The sequence below is a fragment of the Chamaea fasciata genome, unplaced genomic scaffold (genome assembly GCF_029207755.1).
Source record: "Chamaea fasciata isolate MVZ Bird 193981 ecotype frontalis unplaced genomic scaffold, bChaFas1.0.hap1 SCAF_2, whole genome shotgun sequence".
Classification (NCBI taxonomy): domain Eukaryota; kingdom Metazoa; phylum Chordata; class Aves; order Passeriformes; family Sylviidae; genus Chamaea; species Chamaea fasciata.
The window spans coordinates 82,016,466-82,042,955 of NW_027094087.1; the positions used below are offsets into that span (position 1 = coordinate 82,016,466).

The 26,490-nt window shown below is 37.5% G+C and overlaps 1 protein-coding gene across 1 annotated transcript; it reads left to right on the top strand.

Moving 5' to 3' along the window:
- Positions 1–12,222: 12,222 nt before the first annotated feature.
- LOC136286039 (interleukin-5 receptor subunit alpha-like) lies at positions 12,223–26,204 on the top strand. Its single transcript, XM_066177479.1, has 10 exons — positions 12,223–12,325; positions 12,663–12,817; positions 12,952–13,099; positions 13,726–13,834; positions 13,920–14,107; positions 16,117–16,253; positions 17,575–17,719; positions 21,488–21,572; positions 22,773–22,860; positions 25,080–26,204. The coding sequence occupies exons 1-10, from the start codon at positions 12,223–12,225 to the stop codon at positions 25,200–25,202; spliced, it is 1,281 nt and encodes a 426-aa protein (XP_066033576.1). The 3' UTR covers positions 25,203–26,204.
- The last annotated feature ends 286 nt before the right edge of the window (positions 26,205–26,490 follow it).

Sequence of the window (26,490 nt, forward strand, 5' to 3'; positions counted from 1 at the left end):
CATGCAAAATGCAGGCAGGATGCCAGCTCACCTCTGCAAGGCTGACAAAGCAGAAGTTATGCAGAACAACAATATTGGGCTTACTCAAGCGCAGGGACTGAGGAACAGCCACCTGAAAAGGACACGGGGCATTGAAGACAGAGCCCAAAGAACCACGTCAGGGCTCCCATAAGGGGTGTGATTATGTAAAATAAAACTAAGGATGTGGGGATATCTAATGAATATGTAATCAGTGTGTATGATATAAACTCTCTTCACCTGATGCTCAGCCCACTTGATTTGAGGAAATACCTTCCGGGTGATCAGCATGCTGCGCTAAAGAGTGCTTGCTTTCTAATACTCAAAACTGTGCTAGAAGATTTTTATCCAGCTGATTTCTGTATCAGACTAGATAAAGGCTTTTAACTATAGATACTGTTAGCTCCTAGTCCTAGATTTTATTTTATTTTAATAATTTATTTTATTTTAATATTTAGTATTTTTTCCCAGAATTAAAGCTCCATACAGTGGATGTTAAACCTCAAAGACTTCAAAAATGGGATCAATTTCTAAAGTGTAGGTTAAAACTGTGTATTATATTCACCTATAATTTAGTTTTGTGAGTTATAATTTGTGCTAATTTTAAACTCTGTGGACAGAAACGAATTTTTTCTGGGTGAAAATGAACAGGGTGAGGAGGGTACTGCATTGACAGAAAATAATGAAAATTCTTTATTACAGAATTCCTTTGCCTTTCAAGTTGCAGTGACATTTACCTGATTACTCCTGGAACGGTGATATGCATCAGTCTGTAATTGTGGTTCTGCAGTACATAAGTGCTTGCATATCTTTCCCACTCAGTGTTGTACTGTCTCTCATAGAGAATTGTGCTGAAGTCACTTCTAGTCTAGGCTACTCTGAGTTTTGTATGAGAAAATGTTAAGGAATTGAATCAATTATGTGCTTCCTCTGCCTTTCTGTATTTCATAGAAGACCTGAGATTATCATGTCCTAATAGTGAAGTTTTAGCATTTGAGCTATTTTATTCTTAGATGTACCTCATTCATTGATTCATTGTTGAAGTTCGTGAGATACACTATCCAAGAAAATTCTGCTTTTCCTTTTTTTTCAAGTCTTTTAACAACTATTTGCCCTGCATTTTTCAAGTTGTATTTTTTCCTATGAGATGTTTAAAAAAGATACAGTGCTTTCAGAGCCCTAAATATTGAATACCTCTTAGTATGCTTCCCACCCATATTGAGGGCAGTCACTCTATTAAAGGAACTCTGTTTTTAGCTGTAAAGGAAGCAGAAATGATCCCAAGTCTGACTGCAGTCCATCTTTGATGCAGTGATGTGATCTTTTCAGGTTTAGCAGCCTTCTTTAATGACTTGTTGACCACAAATTTTCCTGATTTGGCTAATCCTTTTGTTGAAAGGACATGTCCAAAAATCAGCCATGTAACCATAGGTCTGATCTAACAGGAGATGATCAGTGTTAGTATTTCACCCAGCAGAAGGGATGACTTTGAGAGAAAAACACCTGTTTACCAATTTCTCCTGGAAGTATTGGTAAATCTACATGAGATAAGGCAATGGCTTTAAATTGAAAGATGGTAAATTTAGATTGGATATAATTGAAGAAATTCTTTCCTGAGATGGTGGTGAATCACTGGAACAGGTTGTCCATAGGGGTTGCGGACTCACCAATCCTGGAAGTGCTCAAAGCCAGTTTGGTTGGACCTTGGAGCAACCTGGTCTCGAGGAAGGTGTCCCTGCCCATAGCAGGGGGATTGGAATGAGATGGTCATTGAGGTCCTTTCCAACCCAAACTATTCTATGTTTCTACGGTTCCTCAGAAACAAAACCTTGTTAAACTAAGGAACAATGTTTTAAAAGGAAAATAAACCTTTGGCCACACACACTTGTCAGATAAAAATGAAGTGGAAGTGGCTAAATTAGTGTGACTCAGCATAACGCAGGGAACAGTTTAAAAGAGTGATGACGATCTGAATCAGCTGGGTTGACGTGCAAACTCTTATGTCAATAGAGCTGGTGGTACTACTTGCATGATTCAGTGCACTGGTAAGGGTTGAGAAAATAAAGTCATGTCTGTGACTGAAAGGGCAGAAACCTGCCTGATTTACTAGTTAGCTGATCTGATTGCACACAGGGAGGCGAGTAAGCTGATCTATGGGAAAAGGGAAGTAACACTGGACAGAACGAGGGACAGGATTTAGAAATGTTAAGGCAAGTTTGACCCACAGTGGAAGCTAGAGTTTTGAGAAATCACCTCAGAATGAAGAGTATGTCTCATTGGGACTACCCAGCGGACTAAATCAGGAATTATATAAGTTTCACGGTTGAAATAGCATCATAGGGGGCTGCATCCTCTCATCTTCTCCATCAGAAAAGCATGTGTCCTTCTTGGTTCACTGAAAACCATGGATGGACAGAAACTGCTGTGAACCTCTGCCAAAGGTAAGTCCTAATAATATTCCTTTTAAAATGTTTGGAAAATTCACTCCCTTCTCTCAAGTAACCAGAGACAGGAATCCTTCCTCCCTCCTCTCTGCTGGAGCAGCCTTCCTCTGACAGATTTAAACCCAGCTTCTCCTCCACCTTCATTGTTTTTATGAATTATATTTAAGTCAGAAAAATCAAGTATTCTTCACTGGATTACTTAAAAATAACTCCACTCTGCACTCTCAAATTATTTTCAAGCAAAGGTGCAGATTTCAGATGGCTTTTATTACAAATCTTTCTAAAATTTAGAATAAAACAGATTTATTAACTATCTAACATATTAGTATTTTATCAAAATATTAAATATTTCCTGGTTTTTTTTTTTTCTTTTACTGATGACAAACAACAGTGTCTGTAGATAGGTCAGTCTTCTGGCTGAGAATATAGTTGTTTCAAAGCTCGTTGCTGTTACCACCTATCCCAGAGGTGAGGGTAAGCCAGGTTCTTGTTAATATATCTCTTTGGGGCAGATTAGAGTGAAATGACACTGACTGGTAGGTGAATATAAATAATATAAATATAAATACATAGAGTTCATTTTGGAACAATTTGGTTGCAATGGAAAGTAGGTATGTACATGTTTTGGTTCTTATCCATAGTAATACAAAAGCATAAAAATAACACTTAAGAAAATGTAAAAGGGAAAAGAAAGAAAGAATAAGAGTAGAAAGATATCACCACCTGTGGATCCCAAAACAAGGCTTGATTGTTGCAATTTCGATATCCTTGATGCCCATTGGTCAAAGTGATGGTCATAGTCTTGAACTATTGGGGAAACCCAATAACCACGAAGCTCAGTGGATTAATTAATATATGCTCAGGCTCTGTGGAAATGCTGAGACACCACCCCTGGGGCAGGGAGTCTTGCACTGTCTGATGCCAGACTGTGGATCACGGGGCAGTAAGGAGTCTTTGATGGTTTATGACACCTTCTAAGACATTTCAGCTTCCTCTCTTTTCACCTTAGTTTAGCCAATTATGGCCCATCAGAAGGGGTGAATATCTTCAGGCCACATCTCAATGCCCCAGCCCTGGAAGGGAGTTTTCACCCCTGCGTCATTTGTGTAAGGGAAGACACATGACATTTCAAAAGCACTATCCCACCTCACACGATCTGCTTCTTTATAGGCCTCTTCACTTTCCTGGTTCAAACTCCAGCTTGTAGCCTCTGGTGGTGGTTGTGCACCCTCTCTGCCCCTGGATGATTACTTTGAGCATGGTCAGTAAAGCACCTGAAGCTTTTGCAGATGGCCAGTTGTTTTGAGTCATTAACCATTTTAACATTCCAGTCTCCCACAACTGCCTCTCAGTGGGCTTTCTTTCTCAGGGTATTGACCCTGAGCACAGGCTGAGACACCACAAGACCTCAATGGAAACATTTGTATTAATGAGTTCCAGGTTAGTAATAAGGAGTTTGAACAAGCACAATTACCAATGTTGACCAATAATTAAGATGAGATGAATGCCAATTAAATGTGCCTAGAAATGTATCTTTCTCTAATACAGAATGCATTTCTGAATATCTCCCTGGGTGAAGCAACCAAGAGCAATTATTTTCTTAGACTGTTCAGTTCTAAAGAAGCTGACATGTTTTGAAACTATGAGCAAAACTATTCCACAAACAAGTAGTTTATTTTCTTTCACTAGGCAGATGGATGGACATTTTCCCTCTGCCTGTCTCTGATTAATTTTATATCACCAGACTGTTTGGCTGAGAGTCAGTTTTTTTTCAACTGAGTGTTAAATGCTGCTCTTCACTATTGTGCTATTGGACAGATAGAGTTTGGTAGGGAGGAGTGTTACAAGGCTAAGAAAATTTTTCCTTGAATGATGGCTATAGCAGGCGGAGAGAATTTTTTCTTCTCCATATTTGGTTCCATAATGAACACTGACATACTTGTGTTCACTGAGAATGTCATCTTCACAAATATGTTGTCATATTTGGTTAGGCCACGAGCACCCTATACAAGAACTAGAAGACTCCTTATTTAATATCAGAAATCAGGAACTAGATTTTTAACAACTACTTGTAAATCGACAGACACTTTGCCAGTGCCAGTCCTAGTTCTTGATGGTGGCATTATGATTACTAGGACCTGAATGAATCACTCTGAAGGATATTCTTATATTAATTGTATAGTAGCAGCATGGAGATAATTTAACAATGTTCCATGAAGGGAGTAGAATGGAGAAAATTTTTCTTGTTTAGAGTCTTTCGTTTTTTAAAATATGCTTCGTTTTAAAGGTTTTATCCTAAACAAGGGGAGCAGACATTAACAATTCTGCTGTCAGCACTTGAATATCTGATCAGGAATAGTTGCTCAAATTAATAATCATGTGATGATATATATGTTCTGAAGTGCCTAAGAATTTTCTCTCTATTAGGCTATGTTTCACCAGTTCCCTTGAAAAAATAGAGAAGGATTTCTTCCTGGAAATATTTGTGATGCACAGCTATTGTTTTAATGATAAAAGATAAATCATTCTTTCAAGTCTTACTCTCTTAGGCTGCTTGTAGTCACAACTATTGTGATGCATCAGTAGTCTGACCATCACCCCAGAGGAAATTTGTGTGCATAATGAGACATCAGCTTCTGACCACTGTCAGGAGGGGTTTTTATGTAGTTCATTAAATTTAAAACGGAAATGACAAAATAGTAGCAATTAGCTGTTTCAGGTATATCTGGTCTGATTTGGAAAAGTTGTATAATCTCTCTGTGCCTCGGTTCCTCACTCAGGAAAGATTAGGGATCTGTTTTCATGTATTTATCCCCTATCTCTCCCATTAAATACAGTGCCTATCCTAAGGCAGGTGTTAAATGGGTCTCATTTGGTCTAATGGTTTAGTAATCACAACACTAACAGCACAATGCTTATATTTGAAGTCTTTCACTGATTCCTCTTGGTTAGCTAAGGCCAAAGATGGCTTTTCTTTATGGGACTCTTTCTCACCCCTGATGCAAAGCCACCATACCCTACAGTGTACCCCAAACGTGTACATTTATCTCATAAATGTCTGCCTGTAGGATTTTAGAGAAACTCAAACAGAGGCGTTGTGTGTATTGTTGACTTTCACTGTCAACAGCTGGCTATTTGTTGCAGATTAATTTTCAGAAAGCAAAAAGATATATATCTCCTCCAGGAGTTCTTTTCTCAAGCCTTGCATTGGTGTATGTACATACACATGGTTTGAAAAGTATTAAAAATAATACATGACAAAAGAAATGTTACATTTTGAAAATGCAGATGCAGAGTAGAAGGCTACATGGACAACTGCCATCCCTATTATATGAAACAGAAACATGAAATCAGATTAAAAACAGAACTAAAAGACCCAGATCCTGGAAGTTCAGCCACTGCAGTAGAAAGCGGTGATTTCAAAATTCCCTTCTGTTAGCAAGCACGTATCACTTTCAGGACACTCCCTCTACTGCTATCCTTTAAGCCTGCCTCACTACTCCTTTGCAGTGAAACATACCACTAACAGCCCAAATTTCTGAGATTTCATTTTCACTTCAGCACAAAACAAAAGATGAGTTTTCCCCCTCTTCCTCTCTTGGTGTAAACAGAGGTGGAACTCAAGGGCACCCCAAATATCCCCAGAATGTGACTGCAAACACTAGCTGTGTTGACACAACAAACTAGACTGCAGGGACTGTGAGAAGGAAAAGACTGTCCTTTAGTCACAAGCATGGGAATTCTCTGGCTCTGCACAGGGGTCAGAGACAGAAATGGCTGTCAAGTACTGGGCTTAGAGAACAGGCTTTATGGAGCATGAGCAGTCATTGTTTTCCCCAGGCACCTAAACCCTGGTGAAGTAACTGCACAGTGCCCTGGCTTTATGGGTATTTTTAATTACATGACTCACGATTTTGATCAGTCCAAATCCACACATTGTTCCAATGCATGGCTTTGAGGGACTGAAACTGTAATGCATCTCAGTGTGAGTCTTTAAAAGATGGAAAAAAAGTGTTGAATTCCTACCATTCCTGCTTTCCTGAATAAATTAACAATGTATGAAAATTTAAAAAATAAAATGAAAATCTTTATTTATTTAAAATTTTAAGAGAACTCCATGAAATGTGTGTAAAGTAATTAACTTCTTTTCTCTGAAGTCAGTAATGGCAGTAAGTTATGGTGTAAGAGAAGAGGAAGAAATATGCTGCAATTGTTGAGGTGTTACCGTTAACTCAAAGTACAAACCACACCTTAACCAGACAAAATTTACATACTCTTCTAATAAATAGAAGACACAAAGGGAAATCAAGTTTTCTACATTTTAAAAATTGAGTACTGTGTTTGTGGTCAGGTTTGCCAGTATTACTATTGGATTTGAGATTCCAAGTCACACTCTTCACACTTAAGTAAAACATACTTCTAAATATAGTTAAAATTCTCCAGAAACATTTATCTTCCTTCATCTTAGTTCATCACTAGAAAAATATGGGTTTTGTACATCCCCACCATAAGATCATGTCTGATTAACACCAGAACAAGGAAGCAATTGGATTCAAGTGCTTGAGGTAAAGGCTTGTTGGTCGAGCCTTACCTTGAATAATTCTATTATCTAGCTTTAACAAAAAAAACCCAAAACCAAACCAAACAAACAAACTAACAAAAAATCAAAACCCATGTGGACCTAAATATAGCCTTTTATAATCTAAAATCAAGATTACCTTATTGAATCTATGCATCAGGAAAATATAGATATAAGTCAGTCAGAGTAACCACTGTCAAAAATATTCTATTGAAAGAAAGAGGCACCCAAAAGACAAAGCAGCTGTTTTTAAGACTTTACTATTAACAAGCCAAAACATTCCACTGATCTTCTCCATGATATTTCCATAGCTGGATTTTTTGTTTGTTTATTTGTCTGTATTTTCTTTGAAATGTGTATTTTTAACACACATACTGAAAGAATAAAACTACTTCCATACATAACTCTGCCTGGCATGAAAGTGAAGATGTCTAGGTTTCTAGCACTTCACTGAATAAGTATCGAAGGTGTTTTATGGGGTTCTTCCTTTTTCAGAATTTCTCTGCCGTGTTTCTAGTATCTAGAGATGGGGAAAAGCAAAGAAGAGCCAGTTTATATGCTCTGGAAAGGATCACACCAGCTAGCAAACGATAAAAACTATATTACGTGATCTCTTAAGCCTTTTGTAGAAGGGATTGTGAAATATATTCTCCAAATTTGGCAATTTTTGAAAAGGCAACAAATAATGCAGCCTTGACACTTGGAGTTCATTTTTTGCACCAAAACCTGGGGTCAGATCCCCAGTGAATAACCTTTTTAATGTGAACAATGTGAAGCATATCTGTTCCAAGCCAAAATAATGAAACCCACCCCCACCCCCCCTAAAAAAGAACAATTTTTATCCATTATTGCCCCTCTAAATCCAGCCTAACCTGGAAAGCTGGAATGCAAAATATCAGTATGTATGAATAAAGTGGTTAATTTCAAACCCACCTGTAATCAAGTCAGTCAATTCCTCCCAGAATGACAGTCATGAGTTGTCAGTGTGTCTTGCAGTTGCATTTGTGGTAACTACAAATGTGATAATTACTTTATAAAGCAAACCAGTTAAAAAGACAATTTCAGATAGTAGGCTAGGCAAACCTTCAGATATGAAGAGTTAAACAGACAATCCTACCTGTTCAAAATGCAAGATTTATGTGTTCTTTTTCATCATTAGTTCTGTGACTTATTCTTTTTAATTTGGTGCACACTGAAAGATTCATATTAGCCACTACAAACCAGGAGAACAATGGCAAATAGGGTAGGATCTTTCTGGGATTTTAATTTCACAGGTCACACTTGAAATGTATGATTTAATTTCTTCTTTAATCTAACTTCTTCTCAAAAGATAAAAGCTCATTACAATACGTAAAAAGTTTTGGAACCTTTCTCTTCCATGTACAAATAGGAAATAACAGTAACAGCTCTGACTTCTGAGATAGTCATGCAGAGATGCGTATCCTTAGAGATCCAAAGACCTTGGATAAGGTTCCAAGTCAGTGTTTGCTTATTCAGAGGTGTGCTTCAGCCCCTCAGTGGGAAGTGGCCCTGCAATGGGCTTTTCTGAGGGAGTGCTTTGTGAAAAGGGAAGTCTCTTGAATCAATTTCTCATTGTAGTCTTAAATCGAGACTTTCTCCAGTGCTGCTCTGTCCCACTTTGCACCTCAAACTATGCATAGGCACCCAGGGTTTAACAAGCATTAAAATTAAGGTAAGTTTTGAAAAAAAGAATGTAAATGGTACTCCTCTTTTGACTTTTCAGCTACCAAGAGATTCAAACTTTATTTGACCTATATTGCTTATTTCTTAATTCATTGATCAATTTCTATATTTTCTACTATTAAATATGGGATGGGGGGTGAGGAGTGTTGAAAAGTATGATGTGACAACCTTCAGTGAAGTCTAAGTTTTGGGTAGTCTTAATCAAACAAAAAGTCTCAGTGATTCCCTTCATCTAAAACTGTGCATTAGAACAGTGAATAAAAGATTTTACTGTTAAATGGTTGAGTTTACTTTCCAAATTTGGCATAATATAATTTTAAAATTATTGAAATTGTCTGAAATTGTCTCTTTTGAAAATTTTACTATTTGTTTTTCAAAGAAAATATATGTATAAAAAAACCTATTTCTTAAAAATTAACTTTTGCATTTAGGATATAATAATCAGCCCCAGAAACATTTCAAAAATAGCTTTATTCAAATACATGTATAGTGTGGATTTAAAATCAAATAGTTTATTTTCCTACCACTTGAAGTAACAGCTCTTAAGTTTTATGAAACTTGTTTTAGCTATTTTCATTTTTCTTTCTCTGTCCACTTCCCAAATTCACCAGGTGGACTTTGTACAAACAACCTCTGCAGCTGCAGTGGTGGATGGGCTGACAGCTCCTGTCAGTTCTCTTCCTTTTCTCTTACTCCAACAACCCACTGCTGTAAATCAGACATTGCTGGGCACCAGCCAACAGGTATTAGATGTAGTTGAAACTCAGAAATTAAAGAAAGGGCATAAATGAAAGAAAAAAAGTGGTAAAATTATGTACAGTATTTTTTAAAAAAAATTTTAACCCCCATTTTTGACAGACAATGCTTGGAAAGAATTTGGGGGAGTTTTTTGTTATTTGTTTGTGGGTTTTTTCGCATTATGGTATTTTTTGAGATTATTTAGATTGTTGAGATAACTTCTAACCCACTAGTTTAACTGGACAGTTGGCAAGTATATTTGGCTAGTATGCATTTTTTCAGAGGCAAAAGATGCAGAGAGTGTTATTAGAAAAAAAATTATCAGGCAATAAATTTTATTTTTCACACCATTGACTGAATTTCAGCACCATTATGCTGACTTAAACCTCTTTGTAGCACAGGACGAGGAATGCAAAGTCCTGTTTGCATATGTCTGAGAGGATATGTTCTGTTTTTCAGCTCATCTATGCCACCATGAATGAAAATACATGTTCTTTGACAAGTTGTGAAACAAAAGCTTTTTATGTATGGACGAGTTTTGTTCCCCCCTGGTCACTTTGAGTGTAATTATGCTGCAGCGCTTTCACTTTACTGTTTTTTGTGGACTAATTAATTGTATATAAACATAAGAAATACCCTGTGGGGTCAGCCCAGCTGTCCTTCTGATGTTCTGCCTGCAGCAGTGAGAACAGGAGATGTTACTCAGAAATAATCCGCAACTCTGGCCGTCTCCTGCAGCTCATTCCCTAAGTATTCCCCCAGCACCTACAGCTGCTGACTTGGGGATGTGAGCTTGTGCATCCATCTCTGATACTTTTTGGTAGCTTTCCATGTACCTGCTTTCCATGCATTTTCCTGCCCTATTTGCAGCCTGCTCGCACTGTCCACCATCACAGCACCGGTGGGAGAAGGTGCACATGACCATTGCACACTGAGTGGAGAAGTGCCTCTCAGTCCTGTACAAAATGTACTCCTAGGAGAAACTCACCTCAGGGAAACAGCACTGGTCTCACCTGAAATGTCTTTCTTTGACTCAGGTTGGTTGGCCTTTTTCTAAGCTTGTTCAGATGTTAAAAATTTTCCTTGTCTGTCCCTGTGTGTCCTCTCTCCAAATAAGTGCATTTATATTGCTGCACAAATTACGTCTATTTTTGTTTCTAACACCAAAAGTTGTTGCTACTGTAAGATTTATTTTGTTCCTTTTCCTGTTCCACATCCCCTTTTGACTTGTGTTTTCCAAAAAAAATCATGTTAATACTAGCCACAAGGATTTTAACTGGCTTAGTGTTTTCCATCCTCATTTTTCCCTTTCTGCTAATTCAAATAAAGTACTTACATGTTCCTAGGACTATTTTTCATTGCTCCATTCCATGGAGATGGATGAACCACTATGTGTTGAATAGCAAACCATCAAAATTTCCTTGTTTTCATTTTATATTTTCCCTGACTTTTTCCTCTTGCCACACACTATACTGTTCTGGAGCACAATTAATGGCACAACTCACCCCTTCCCTCTCCACACAATTAGAATTGGCTTCTTACCTGGGCACACCAAGCAGAATTTGCTGCTCTCTTTTTGGCTGGCCATGTGCATAGTGTGATTTGCATACTGTAGCTGCTGCTGGTGCTACAGCTGAAATCACTCCAGAATGACACAGGCAGGGAAACCTCTGCTTTAGAGCATTTTGTTATCATTTTTTCATAGCACTTCATAAATGAGGGCAACGTTCCTTAAGTGGTCTCTTTTTCACTGCACTGTGATAAAATAGCATTATAAATTAATCTGTATATGTATGCAATTTAAAGTGTATGTGTATTTCTTTTTTCCAGGAAGCCTCATTGCAGATTTTTTTGATGTGCTGAACCTTCACACATTTTCCACTATGTGACCAGTGCCACTTATTAGCCAGTGTATTGTGTATCTTGATACGGCTCCAGGTGCTGATCCCTGGCTACAATATATCTGAGAATTTAAAAGCAAAACCAATGAGAGACAAGATAAATCAGTTAGTGAGTGAACGTCTCTGAACACGGAGGCATATGAACACAGAAGGGATCAAATGTTATTTTATATTAAAGCAACCTCTGAATGAGACCCTTCAGAGAAATAGCAATGCTGTTTTGCTAAAACCAACTTTGATCAGTTTGAATCTGTTTGCTCACTGTATTCCAAATTTAGCAAACACCTGAAATTCTCTTGCTGATACTTTTTCAAATGGCAGGATTCATCTCTTCTTATGGTTCATATCCTCCTAAACCAGGTAACACAAGTCATAGTCTATAAATGACAGTTCTCTATGGTCACAAGAGGCCAGAAAACACATACAAGTAGAGATACTAGGCTTAAATCTAGTCATGGTTATGTCAGGTGGGTCCTACCTAAACCACTTTCAGTGTCAGTAGTGTCATATATGTGGTGTTGGCTTGCAATCAAAGCTGTGCTGTCACTCCAAACCAGTGATCTGTGGCACATGTTCTCTCCAGCCCTGGCACCAAATTAAAGAGTGGGCTTGAATGTAAACTTCCTGGGAACAGCAGGCACCAGTCAACAAGACTTGTCAAACATATGTAATTTCATATTTACTTTTTGTACTTTAGACACATTTTAAGCATCTAGGTGACCCTTTCCTAATATTTCACAGATGCAAACTGAAAACATCATGTTCTAGCTACTTTTTCAACCAAACTTGGAACTAAAGAGTCTCAGTTTCCTCAGACCTGTGGCCCAAAATATTTGTTATGGCACGTGTTACAGTCATTCCTGTCCTGCTGATATTAAGCTTTTTCCAGCATAAGACACGGTTTTCCACAATCCTGGCAACTGGACTGGAAGACATAAAGGGTAAGTAAAGTATTAACAGTTCATCCTATGCTAACCATCCCAGAAGTCTAATCTAAACTTGTCAAAGCACTTTCTACAGCCCCAAGAGAGAAACAGAGACCTACAGTAGGAGAAGTGTCCAAGACAAGCAAAAGTGAATCAATTAATTTTGAGAACTGCAAAGAGCAGCGTGATTCCCAACACTGAAAGTCATATTCAGCAAAGCTCAGAAATTCCTGCTCCATGCAAGAACAGAGGTCCTGGTAGAGCTACTGGGCATGCAAGCCTTGCTGAGAGATAATTCCTTTGTGTACACAGTGGAGGACCCTCTCTCTATGTAATATCATTGTAATTGCAGATGCACTTAGGCTCCATAATGTTCTGTGGACCACCAAGAAAGATTCAAGAGTTATTTTGTCCTGGAACAATAACCTGACAGAAGAAGAAACCAAGAAATACACTGTGAAGTATATTTTGATTTATAAGTTCTTCAATACCACCAAGGAAAGGAAAGTAAGTTCTTCAGAGGTTGCACATAGTGTAAAGTGAAATAATATATTGTATCATTCAGTAGATGAGTTTGCGTAATTTCTCTTTCAATACTTAGAACTGTCTACCTTCATGGAATTTCTTCTTCCTCCTCTTAGGAAAGACTGCAGGAGAAGGAAAAGATAATACATCTTAGATTACACTCTGGTTTTAATGCTAAAGTTAAGACACAACTTTTTGCAAAAGAAACAGAAAACATAATTAAGGAGAGTGACTGGACAGAATTTACTTACAAGGCGCCTCCAGGTCAGGTATTTCCTACTTGTTGTTAGGGCACCCAAGCATTTATGATAATGTCCTGTCTCACTTGGAGAATTTCTGAAATCTTATTATCTTCAGCTCCTTTTGTTTGTTTGGTGTTTTGTTTATTTGGTTGGTTTTGGGCTGGGTTTTTTGGGTTTGTTTGTTTGGTTGGTTTTTTGGGTTTTTTTGTACAGGTATGTTAAGAATATGGTTCATAATACCTTGAGATATTGCAGAATTATTTGCTTTATTAGACATATGCAGATTCAGAAAACTCCAGTTCTGCTGAGCAAGATGTCAGTATGACCCAAACACTCTTTTCATTTTCCCTAACAACTCGTCTCATGAAGTGTGCTTTCTGTATCATTCAGCTTCAGCAATTCTTAAAAGATTAGAGATTTTAATTTATTTTTAAGTGGGTTAGTAAGGCTTTGGTGCTAGCAGCAGATGTGCTTCCCAGTTTTCACAGTCTAAAAAGCAAAAAAACCTATTTTTTCTCACATAGTACTTCTTCATGCTTCTAGAAATAAGCCAGTATAATGGGTTTGTAAAGGCAACCATCATGTTGTTATTAGGAAATCAATATAAAATAAACACAACTCTTTCTTTTTACCATTTATTTGTTGCAGTCTACATTCAGAATCTTTCGTGCATCATATATAACATTTCTTTTTTCAATTGCACCTGGGACATCAAAGCAGAAGCTCCTGAAGATATCCAAATCTTTGCCTCATACAGGTAAGGATGTTTAGCAAAATAAGTATGAAACCATGATTTTCGACCAAAGTCTTTGATTTAAAAAACTTATATTTCCTTCTCACAGACATGTAGGAATAGATTTTTCATGCCAGCAATATATAAAAAATGCAAGGAAGAAAAATGTTGGATGCTATATAAAAGAAATACATTTCCAACCATCAAGGAAAATAAATTTAAATATAACTGTGAGAAGCTTGAGAAATAGTTCAAGAGGACTGTCTTATTACAAAGCTTTCACACCTCAGACAATAGGTAGGTATTGTCTATTATTTTATATTATGAAAACTTTATTTATTGGTTACTTGATGGAAAGCTAAAAAGGAAATAGGTGTGACAAAGTCATAATATTATTTCTACCTCTTTAGGCATTCATCTCAGTGTGAATGTTACACAAAGATTAAACAAAATGGATTAGGGCTGAAAGTTTTTTAATTTTTTTTTGTCTGATTTAATAACATTGTTTATAATTTTAATTAAAAGAAAAGATAAGCTAATGTGAGAAAACAATATCTAAAAGCATTATACCCTTGTTTCTCCATTTTTTTTTTCTTTTCTATCCTTTTTTTTAAGCGCTGAGCAAGTGTGATTAAGAAAAGGAATATAAATAGCCACAAGTCTCATTTATAACCTGAATTTAAGAATATGAATGTTCTCAAACATTAGTCGCATTTTAATTTATTTTTAAGTTAAAAATATCTTGGCAGTTATTTTTAATTATCAACAGTTTTGAATGATCATATAAAATTACTTTTCCTAGCTTCTCTGGGAAGTTTGAATTAATCTCATGGGTAAGAAATTCACCTGAATTTCAGCAAAAATTGCAGATTCAAATGCCTTTTAAGTCATTAACATGTTGATCGTCTTCCATACCTGTAACCTGGGAATCAGTCATACCTCAAGGGACAGCAGAAAAATTATTCTGAGTTAGATCTCATCTAACCTTTTTTAAGACATTAGAATTGTTTGCTTTACACTGCAATCAGAGCCAGCTAAAATCTGACATATGACAAAAGGATGAAAAGAAACTTCTGCCTATTCTTGACATCCTTTCAGAAAGGAGAATGGCCTGGTGGCAGTACTTCTGAAACCAAACAAAGAAACCCCTGCTTCTCACTCTTGTCATGGCTCATGACTTTAAGGCTCATGGTGTGCCCCCACCCTCAAAGGCTGCTAGAGCAAGCAGAGCAGCTGCATGCACCAGTCATCCAGTCATGCTGCCACTCACCCTCTCTGCCTCTCTCTGGCTTTTCTCACTGGCACCACACTGCAGATGTGTCATCCCCAGACCTCGCTGACCCTGTCTGCAGACACTTGTCATGCACTTCTGCCTCTGCCGGGAGGGCTTTTTCAGAAAACTCCAGCTACAGTTCTTCCTTTCATAGAAATGCAGTCCTGAGAAGGACAGAGCCTGTGTGGGTATGGAGCACACACTCAGGATCAGTGCCCTAACACTTGTCATGCTAAAAAACAACTGTAGACTTGCTTATATTAATCTGAGGCTGAAATCCTGGGGACCCAAATGTCCCTTGCTTCCAATCCTGTATTTTCTCCAGAGTGAGAGCTTGTTTGCTCCTTTACAGGAGGGAGAAAGAGAGATATTTCTTAAGCATCTGCAGAAATCTTCATGTATTGAATCAGACAAATTCTCTGGGCAACAGGTTGTTCTGAGAAATTGTGCATGCCCCATCCCGGGATGTGTTCAAGAACAGTTTCCATGGGGATTTGAGCAACCTGGTCTAGTGGGAGGCGGCCTTGCTCATGGCAGGGGATTTGGAGCTAGATGGTCCTTAAGGTCCCTCCCAAACCCTTCAAAGATTCTGTGAACACTTTCTAAGTGTTCCTTCTGTAACCTCTCTGTGAGAGATGAAATTCCTTCTTATTTTTTTAAGTAATTATACCACACCTGTGGGTAGACAAAACACACATATCCTACATGACATGGAGCCAGTAGAAGACTCAAGGTTTCCTCGACACCAACACATACTCTGGAGAGGGCCGCCTTCTCCTGCCCAGTCTTTCTGCCTTTCCTGGAAAGATGTGTGAAAAACCCCAACTTAGTCCCTTTATTTTGAGACACTTACTGAACAGCAACTTCAAAGAAAATGTGTCACTCACCAGAATGTCTCCTTTGGGTGTGGCAAGCTCCAAAACACTCAGCGGTGCATTTTAAGGACTAATGTACTTTTATTTGTATAACCTCAGTTTAAATATGAGAAAGCGCCTGAGATACAGAAGGTCTCACTCTGCACTTTAATTTTCAGAGAAGCTGAACCCGCCTATCAACGTCTCAGTTTCCCTTGAAAACAGAAGCATTAAAATTCACTGGAAACCTCCACCTACTATTGGTTCGGCAAGGAAAAAGTGTTTTTTGTACCAAGTGAAAATAACAGATCATAAGGTAATCAATTTCTCTGGTAGTACTTAGTCTTAGTACTTTGTATAACTTCTCTAAAACTAAGGCATCCCTCGAAATTAACAGAATTTAATCTCAAACAAACTTTAAAGAAATCCCATTGTCTTTAATGAATAATCCAACTTGTCTTTCTGGTAAAATGAAAAATCACTACATTTATGAAATCTTTCAGAGTCAAGCTAGCATTGAAGTGAATTGGAAGTTTTTGTCTTCTATATTAGATTTGAGTTGTACATCAGTATCACATAGGCTGCATTTACTTTTTTGTTATAGCAAAAGTACTGTCTGAAAGCTAGGAAAGGTTGTCAAGTACCACGGGAAACAAGATTAGAATTTGAAATGTTGGTTAAATCTGAAATCAACAAGGTGAAACTCAGTAATAAGGAAAATCCTATGATTGGAAAATACAGGTCCAATATGTCAACACAAAATAAGGAATTAAAACATAGGAGTCAACACAGAAGAAAAAATTTCTGTGGATTACATTGAACCACAAACTGAGTCAGTCGTTCTGCGTTCTTAGGCAAAGGTCAAATGTTATTCAAGTATATATGACCACACATACATGTGACCAGCATGCCACATGTAAGATGCAGGTTGTGACTAATTTTCCCGTCTAGATGCTGAGTCTCACCTCAAGTTTCATACTGTGCTTTGGGCACCACAAAATATTAATAGACAGCAGAACTGGAAAATCCTAAAGGGAAGGGAAAGAAGTGATGTGGTGCACAACATTGTTTGTTTACAGAAATTTGCTTCAGTATTTAAAAGTGGTCGATGATTTAGAGATCCCTCTGCTTTAAATTCCATCACTCCATGTTTGGGCTTGATCTTTTGAAGTGATGTGCCTTTTTTCATAGGCACAATTAAAGATGTTTCAGGATAGTCACAAAAATAGTGGACATCCTTCAGCTGAAAAATGCAAGATTTTATTCTACCAGAGAAGCAAGTGTAGCACACAACCCACACCAAAACCTTCAAACTTGCTGTTCTACAGTTACTGTGTTCAGTCTATCTGTGGTGTGATAAAAAATGAAAGGGGAATCAGTGTTTTCAAATTCCTAATGTCCCGCCATAAATGATATCTCCTTCCATCTTATCAGTTCCAGTCCCTCTTCATGTTCAGTTCTGAGTTTTCGCACACATCAGATGAGAGCCAAATTGTATCTGGACATAAGAACTTGTTCGGAAAATCTCTTACTACTAGTTACAGATGTAAATAATTGCATTTGACATCCCTAGTTTAGATCTGTTTGAAATGCAATGCAATATATTTTTAAATAATCCCCTAAATCTCTCTTGATAGATTGTAAATGTCAGTGCAGAGAACTATAAGTATCCATTTCATAAGCCAGCAAAAAAGTGTGCAGCACAAGTGAGGGTAAAGAAGGAGGTTTGCATAGCAAACAAGCTCTGGAGTGACTGGAGTGAACCAGTATTTATTCATGATGGTAAGTTTTGTACTTACTATTCATAACTGTTATCATGGGTTATGCTATTACCATTCAATATATTTACTTCATTATTGCCTCTCTTCTTGCTGTTATTGGGTTGTAATTGTACCTAGGAGTCCATGGCCCACACCAGGCTCACATGGCTCTGCTGCAGGGAAAGAGAGTCCCTAGTCTGAGCTCTACTTCCCTGATCTTTACAGAGCTCCTGTCCTAAGTTACACCTGACTATTGACAGCCTTTAGGAAATAATAATGGTCAGCAACTGGCAAGGTCCTAACTCCACCATCCCTCCACCCTGCTGCCTTGCTCTGCAAAGGACAGCCCACACATCTCTAAAAATACTTTCAACTAGAGTTAGTAATCCATAAGAAATCCATAAAAGTCCTAACATTCAACAAAACACATACTCTTTAAGGACTGAGCTCAACATGTCCCTTATTACACTGGTGGAATAATTTCTTATCTGAGGAAATGGTTTAGCTCTCATTTAAGTACACGTGCTCTGGCCCCAACAGTTCACTTGAGCACAAAGTAAACAAGAGCCTTGCAGTACTTTTCCTTCAACCTCTATGAAGAAAACACTAAACATAGGTGTGCTTACAAGGGAAACTTGTGCTTTCCATGATGATAAAAATGCCTCCATATGCAGAAGCTTCCTGAGATCAGGTTAGACAGAAGGAAAGTGTCACAATGGTGTGATGCTGTGTTTGTAGCAAGAAACTTGTGTCTGTATGTCCACATGCAAAAAAAAGTACAGTACTATGGGTACTAAAAACAAGAAATGTATCATTATTTAATACAACAGACTGTATTTTGGAATAAGTATTTTTGATCTTTGAGCTTCAAATATATATTTATCTGAGGACAGGAAATGTCAGGCATTATTTTTGAAATGGATTGAATGTAAACTCAGTTATAGAGTTTACTGGATACTGGCTGCCTACGCTATCAGACGCCTCATTGTATCCCACTGGTCTGCTGAAACATTTTTTGACCTAAATTCATTCAATTTCAAAAGCATTCCACTTGTGAAATATCTGGAGAGAGAAACCTAATCACCTTCATGTTCATTGTGGTGAAGGAAATAACTTTTCAGGCCATAAGAGTCTTGAATTACTCTTTAAAGATTCCCCATTCTTCTCAGTAAAGACAGAGAGAGTCTAGGACCAGGGCATGGCCTAGGAGGGGTCTGTCTGGTCTGTCTGCCTGGCATCAGGCCAGATACATCTGATGTGTAGATAGGGGAAATCAGAAGAGGTCCTCTGGGTGGAGGCATGTAGATTCACTTGCTCCCTGCCAGCCTTTCATCAGAAGAAGAAAAAGGATTTGAGCAGTCACCCATTCTGCTTCCAGCCTACCAAACCTTGCTTTCAGCATCTGCCAGTCTCCTTTAGCTGATTTTCAACACTGCTGCTTTCCCAGATACCTCTACAGTTTTCTCTGAGGTTCAGTAACCACAGCATGTTTCTCCCACTTCAGAAAAGTTTATGATGGACAAGACCACCATGGCACACAAGCTGTAATATTTGCATGTGTTCAGTGCAGTGTGATTTACCCTGGAGTGTACTGCACATGTGGTGCAGCAATGCCCCTCCTTCCCAACTCAGGAAGGATCAGTGGTTTTATAAAATGGATCTATGGATATATTGCATTGGAGGGTCAGGTGCTCAGCCAAATCTCTTTACATACCTCCTTTGATGTGAGAAAAAGTTTTCTGTCCATTTTATTCTGTATTTTGTGGAAATTACTCTATCTGCTTCTAAGTGGGAACATATATAAATGGACATTATGCAAGTAACCTGAAAAGTAAAACATCCATTCAATATTTTTATTTTGAAATATGTCAATTTTTCTGGTGTTAGACGATCTCTTTCTGCTGGAAGTCTTGTAGAAGCCTGGCATGACCTGCTTTCTGTTTGCTTCTCCATGACATTCTACTGTTTCATCTAGAAAATGTGCAACATTTCTTTAAGAATGCATTTTAAAAAGGCATTTTAGCCTTCACATAAAAAAAGCTGAAACATCAAAATGAAATAACATAATTCAAAACATAACTAAAATATTTGTTCTGAAATGTTCCTTTGACATGAAAAGACTTTGCTAATTTTCTCAAGAGGAAAACATTAATTCTCCTTTGGAATTAGCATATGCCCTTGAAAAAAACTCTCACAATTTTACCTGAACTGTGCTGTTTAGTATAGAAACTTTCTGCTAAAAAAAAGAAATGTTTAATCAGCTTTGTTCATATGTAGAAACTTGAAATAATTGGTCTAATTTTTAGAGCTGATGAGCATTCATAGATCACTTTGAAGTTTGTAGTAATTCAGAAGAGTTCTGCATTTTTGCAAACCAAGCCACTTGTTTTGGTTTCAAAGTTCTGTTATTTCTGTCAAACTTAAAGAATTTGCATCGGAAAAAAACCCCCCACCATGAAATGGTCTACCCAAAAGAATATATGTACTTCTTTTTCTTGATGCTTTCCAAAATGCAAGAAGAAAGCAGGAGAAGCAAACCTCTTTGTGGTTCAGCTGACGATAAGAACAGGGCTTCCTCTTCTCCTGGGTGTGTGCACGATTTAGGGTTAGCAGAATGATGCAGAACAATTACCACAAACTAAAAAAAAATTCTACTACACAGTCTAGACGTTGTTCAGAATAAGTTTTCTGAGTCCTCATCTCAGAGAGCAAGAAGAAAATCATTTCCTTTCAATCTTAAATTGAATAAAGAGTAGTTTTGTACTTTAAAGAAGATAAGACATATTCTTATAAGTTCTGCCCACAAGTTTCTGAGTTTTTTCTTGGTTTCATATGACATTTGTGGAAATGAATGGGTTCAAACTTAGAACTTTCATTCCATTCTTTTATACTTTGATTTTTAATCAGATCCTAAAACCACTGTTTAACTGGCCTCAGACCATAAACATTTTAAGAGCTGTCCTTGCCTGTTTTACTTCAAAGTACTTAGTTAAAATCAATCAAAACTAGTTATGGTTCTATAGCTAGATATTAAACAAAAAAATAAAATTTCCCAGAAAAAAAACATTTCTGAGTTAACCAAATCATTGCTATTTTGGTATTTTGGAGGAAGAAAAGCAAGGTACAGAGCAGTAGTATTTGTTGAACAGTATAAATATGTATTGATGCCATTTCTTTAGTACTATGCCAAGCAGGGTTAAAAAGGTAAGTATAATAGAAACCAAATGCCGCTTCTTGAATCAAAGAGAATATTTTGTTTGACAAAATGCTTTTATTTTCATTTTGCCTTAAATCAGTTACAGCTGAGAAGTGCTGAGGAGGCAGGAGCAGGGGACTTAGGGTGTGTGGAGATGGGAGGCAGCAGCAGTAGGAACTCAGGGGCAGCTGGAGCAGCAACAGAAAAAACAATAGCAGATTGACAGAGGGCTTGATATCCAGAGGAATCAAGGCTGTGTAGAAATATGCCGTGGCAGGATGGGCCATGCCCAGGATATGAGAGCAGAATTCCAGGAAAAGGAGGGAATGGAATGAAGAAAGAGGAAGTGCTAGACAACAACAGCAGCAAGGCTGTGGGCTAAAAGGAAGAAGGGGAGGAAGGAACAGTCCTGAAGTCAGAAGCCCTTTGCCCTAAAAAAAATCTTCAGGAAATCTTTCTTTAAATCTGTGACAGTTCAGGAATAGAGCAATATTTATGAATCCATATGTAATTCATCCATTTATTAACTACCCTAGCATCTCGCAAATAATTAACATTACTTTTCCCTCCTCTATTTTTTTTTTTTTCTTTAAGGGAAGACAGTGGATATCCTGCTGCTAAGCCTCACGTTTTGTCCTCTGGTTGTCCTTGGAGGTTTGGTGATATATGCATGTAGAAGGTAGCGTACATTACTGGATGGTTGTATAAATTTCTGGTAGAAGAGGGGTCAGGATGAGAGTAAACCATAAAATGGATAGAAGTCAAACACAGATTTTCTCAGATAAATTATGCTTACAAGATGCAGTTAATTGTGCATTTCCAACTATTGTTCTAACAAAGTAGTGCTTGATATTATGACTTAGTGTTAGAGACTGGGAGTTTTAATTCTTCTTCTCTCACAGCTCCTACCAGAGTCCCCTGCAGATCCAGTCTCACACCTTACTCTCTGATGTCTTTCTGCCACTATAAATGACATTGTTTAATCTTACTCTGACAGCTGTCTCTCTATCCTCAGTGCAAATTTATCCCATGCTTTCACAGGTTCTGCATTCAAGGCCACCTAAATTAACCAGGCCAGACATTAACTGCATGTCATGCTGTCAAATTTCATTTCATAATCCATGGGTGTTACGAAAACAGTCTTTCACTCTAAGCTGGAGAGTATACGAAATTCTTATTATTAAGAAATAAATCAAAAAGGGAAGTCAGGCTGATGGAATGAATTTCCTTTACTGTACTATTAGTATCATTAGTAAAGCAAAGTAACAACAGTGGCCCTACACCCAACAATAGTTAATGCTGCTAACTCTCTCATGCCACTACTTTTCTGCCTGGTAACATAGCTTTCCTACTGACAGCTGCCTATGGCAGCAAAGGCTTTCTTGAACTGAGAAAGAAACTTGTCCAGGATAGCATGATAACTCAAGATACCTGGAAAATGCAGAATGTAAGTGGAACCTGTATTAAAAGTAAACTTATTTAATTAATGACTAATCATTATTCCTGATTTATATATAAGAAGTTATCAAATTTTTATTATGGAAAGAACACATAGGAATTATTTTTTAAGCTACAGACACAGTAGCATGCCACAAGTTCTCTTTGCTTGGAAATAATATTTGCATGGAAATTATAAGGTTTTTTATATCTATCCAGTCCTTTTAAAACTCTTGGAAGTTAGAAACCAGTCAGGCTAAAGAAGAGCAAGGGAAAATGTTGAGAAAGGTGTCTAGAGCGAAAAGAAAGAAAAAAAAAATGTTTAAATGGTTTAGAAATAGTAGATGCCTGTCTTGGAACTGGAATATATATTAGAAAGCATTAATGTCTGATCGGTTCCTGCAGACAAGAATAGTCGCGTGCCTGTATCACTATCTTGCAGGTATAGATGCCTGGAAGTTATAACCACGCCTGTTCCACATCCTTCAGATAATATCAAAACATGGTTAGCAGATGAGACTCAACACCAGGTAGGGTGGCTGTCTTTTTTCTCTCACCGCACTGACACGCATGTTATCCCTTGCAGTTGGAAAAGTACAACATTGCATTTGGAAACATATGTAATTAAAAAAAAAAGGGGGGGGGGAGGGGGGGGGAAAGGTATGTACAGCATTTGTGGTGAAGCCAGAAGAGAACAGAAGACTTGTGGAGATTACAGGACAATGATGTCAATAGATAGAATGGAGAAAATCCTCAGACTAAAATGTCTAGTGTGTGTGCTCCAAGGTGGTTCAGCATATCCACACTCAGTGGGTCAACATTTTAAGGAGTGATCACCCTGAATTCCTGAAGAATAGTCAGTTATGGGATGTTATACATGTAGTAAGCATGTGGGCCAGTTATCAAGGAAATTTTTTTGTGGCGATCTGTAAGCCATTGGCTTTGCAGCAGTAAATGTGCACACCTTTATAGCAAGGAGGAGGCTGCACAATGCATGCGATATAAACTACCCCAGCTGTGCCTCTGCCTCAGGACAAAGCCATATGCAGAGGTGTTTATTTTGGAAGAGCTGATGTGCTATAAGTTCAGATGCTTGCTTATCTCTTATGCCAGATTACAAGTCCTTAGTCAACCTGGCAAAACAAAGACTAAACATTTACAGTATTTTTTTGACTGCCATTAATGGAGCTCCTTGGCTTTCACAGTGTTTCTTATTGCTGTCACTGTGTGAGTTGCAGGAAAAGATGTGCTAGTCAGGCAGTAGTTTAGATCTGTGTAACTCCAGAGAAGCTACACAGTGAACTGTGTACTAGAAGGCACAGTAAGATTGCTTTTTATCTGGTTATGCAACACACAAGGAGAAGGCACAGATTATGGGCCCAAAGTGCCCAAATTATGGGTTTTTTGAGGGAAAACACCACTGAAATAGAAAACTGTAATGAGGATTTTCTCTGCTCTGTGTGCTCAAAATATTTGTTCAGAGCCTCTGCAGAATTTCGGTTAATTCTACTCTATCCTACCATATTGTTGTACTTACACTGCAATTATCAAAATATCTTCTAGTAGTGCATTCAGCAATTTAACTAGTAATTCCCAGTGTGTTCCCTTATGCTGTTTTCTTTCCCAAGAGAAAGATGTATGCCTTCCAATATTGTGTTCTGGGGTTTTTTAAATAATATATCTACGTGATAGCAAACTGTGACAGAAATCATAAATCATCTCAATCCAGGAATCATAATTTGAGTAGTGAGGCAAGAGGAATGGGGTTTTTTTGTTTAATTTTATCTTCTTAAAACAAATTTATGGGGAAAATTACGTGCATATTCTATGTAATCAAACGACAAATTAAAAGATTGAAGTGTTTTGAACTTGCATCTGCAGTTCATTCCACAAGCCTTGGGCTAGCTCCAAGAGCAGACTGTGCTCCTTCTCTTCACTACACTCATCTTCTCAGAAAAGTTCAAGAGCTCCAGAACTGACCTGAGGCCAAGCCTCTTACTCTCAAGATTCAGAATAATTTCTATGACACTTCTGGTCAATATAATTTGACCAAATTTGATGCTAAAGGTGTCATATTGACCCTGAGTTCAGCTGATTAAAGAGGATATTTATCACCTCTTCTGTGTAAAAGTCCTTCTCACCCATTTTTCACCAGTAATTGTGAGGAAATTAACTGGTAATACCCATTGTGGCTATGAATATGGGCGGTCAGAATACAGAATAATCACCATCAGGTTTATATTCTGCATTTCCCTCTACATCAGAACGGTGTAAACTGCTATGTAGGAGTCTTTGTATTCAATATATAATCATCACAAAACCTATATTCAACATTACTGACAGAGAAAGAAGCAGTTTCTGTCCCCAAACTATTACAAACACTGAATAAACCTGTGACAGAAGACTTCAGCACAGCTGGGTAGTTACTGCCTACATAATAGCAACAAATTACTGAGACAACAATGTGAACTTTTGATTCAAGTGATTGTTGATGGCACATTGGTCATATCATCCTGGAGAGTGCCAAGCAATGAAGTTAAGGCTCAGAACAACCAAGCAAATTTGCCTGTGAGCAATTTGTAGATTGAGAGAGTAATTAATATAATCTTTGTATTCCAGTTGCAACAAAGTAAGTAATCTGTACCAATCCCGGATATATGCCAAATAAATTGAGTGCTTGTAAAAATAGATAGAATTTTGAATACCAATGAATGCAGATTTTGTGCATAATGTAATTTTTATCCAACAGCAACATATGCCAATGCAAATGGAGATCGACTCAGAGGTTACACTGGGAACATCAGAAGAGAACAGAGATGAGAACATTCAACTACAGAAATGTTTGAAGGAATTCATGTTAGAAGATCTATAGAGATGATATGCCTTTTTTATCTGCATGCAAATGCACCTTTCCATGAGGTGGACAATATTCTAAGAAATCAAAGAACAGCTAATATGGGAGTTTTTCTGAGCCAAATAACTTGAAGTACTTTGTGCTCTGACAACATGCAACTCTTAAAATTAGCTTTGGATCACAAACACAAAGGAGAATCTTGCAGCTTGAGTCTAAAAATCCTGATCTTCAGCCCAGTAAAATTAGAGCATCTCAGAAAATATGAGCTATTATTGAGGTCCACTTGGGTTAAATTAAATTAGTGTTTCATAATGCTACAATAGCTTCTCCAAGTACTGTCTGATAGATCAAGACCTTTTGAAGACTGGCTGTTCATACAAATCTCATACTAGCTGTTCAACATCTGATTGAAGTGGTCATGGGAAGTAATGGAAGGAATAAGTGTTTCTGGAAACAGCAGGAGAATCTCACAAGTATTCTCTAAAACTCAAAAAAAAAAAAATCGCTTTCTGAGTCACTGCATTGCGTAAGCACACATCAACCAGAAAGAAGAGATATGTGTGAAGACAAGGTCTATTAATGTTGTGGACTTGGCAGTTAGTAAAATAAGTAAAACAAGAGAACTTCAGATGAGGTAACGAAAACAAAGTTTTGCTGCCGTATTGTGATTGTTTCAATAAGTTTAACTCAGAGGAGTTAAAGTTCAGAACTGACTGACCAGTTTTTGCTATTTATTTTTCCCTGTCCTTTTAAAGAACCTTTCCTATTGATTCCATGAGGTGATGAGCTATGCTAGTCCATTTTCAGGTACACAATCAGGGCAGATTATTCTGACTCTTAGCTGGGACAGTTTATGTGACTAGGAGAGAATGAATTGATCTTGCAAGGAAGACATCTCTTTTTTGAAGGTGGGAAATACAAATCAATGATGGACATAATTTTCTGGAAGGTTTGGAAGATACCTATAAACTACTTACTTTCATTATTGGTAATATTTTTCCACGTCACAGAAATATTTACTGGAAGAAATAACAATATAAAAATTTTGTGCTTTTGAAACATGAAGTTTCTAAGATACACTTTGTTGTCTAGTCTTGATTGATCTATATGTGCTTTTTGTTTTGGTAAAAGGTCCACTTTCTCCTTTATTATTAATGACTGGTGACAAGTGGAAAGCTCAATCTAGAAATGTCTGAACAACAAAAGGACTAAAACTGACTTTGCTGTAAGATCAGGTTAATGTCCTCAAAAAGAACAATCAGCTATAGCAGGTAATGTTACATTTCCTCTTGCATTGTACTTTTCA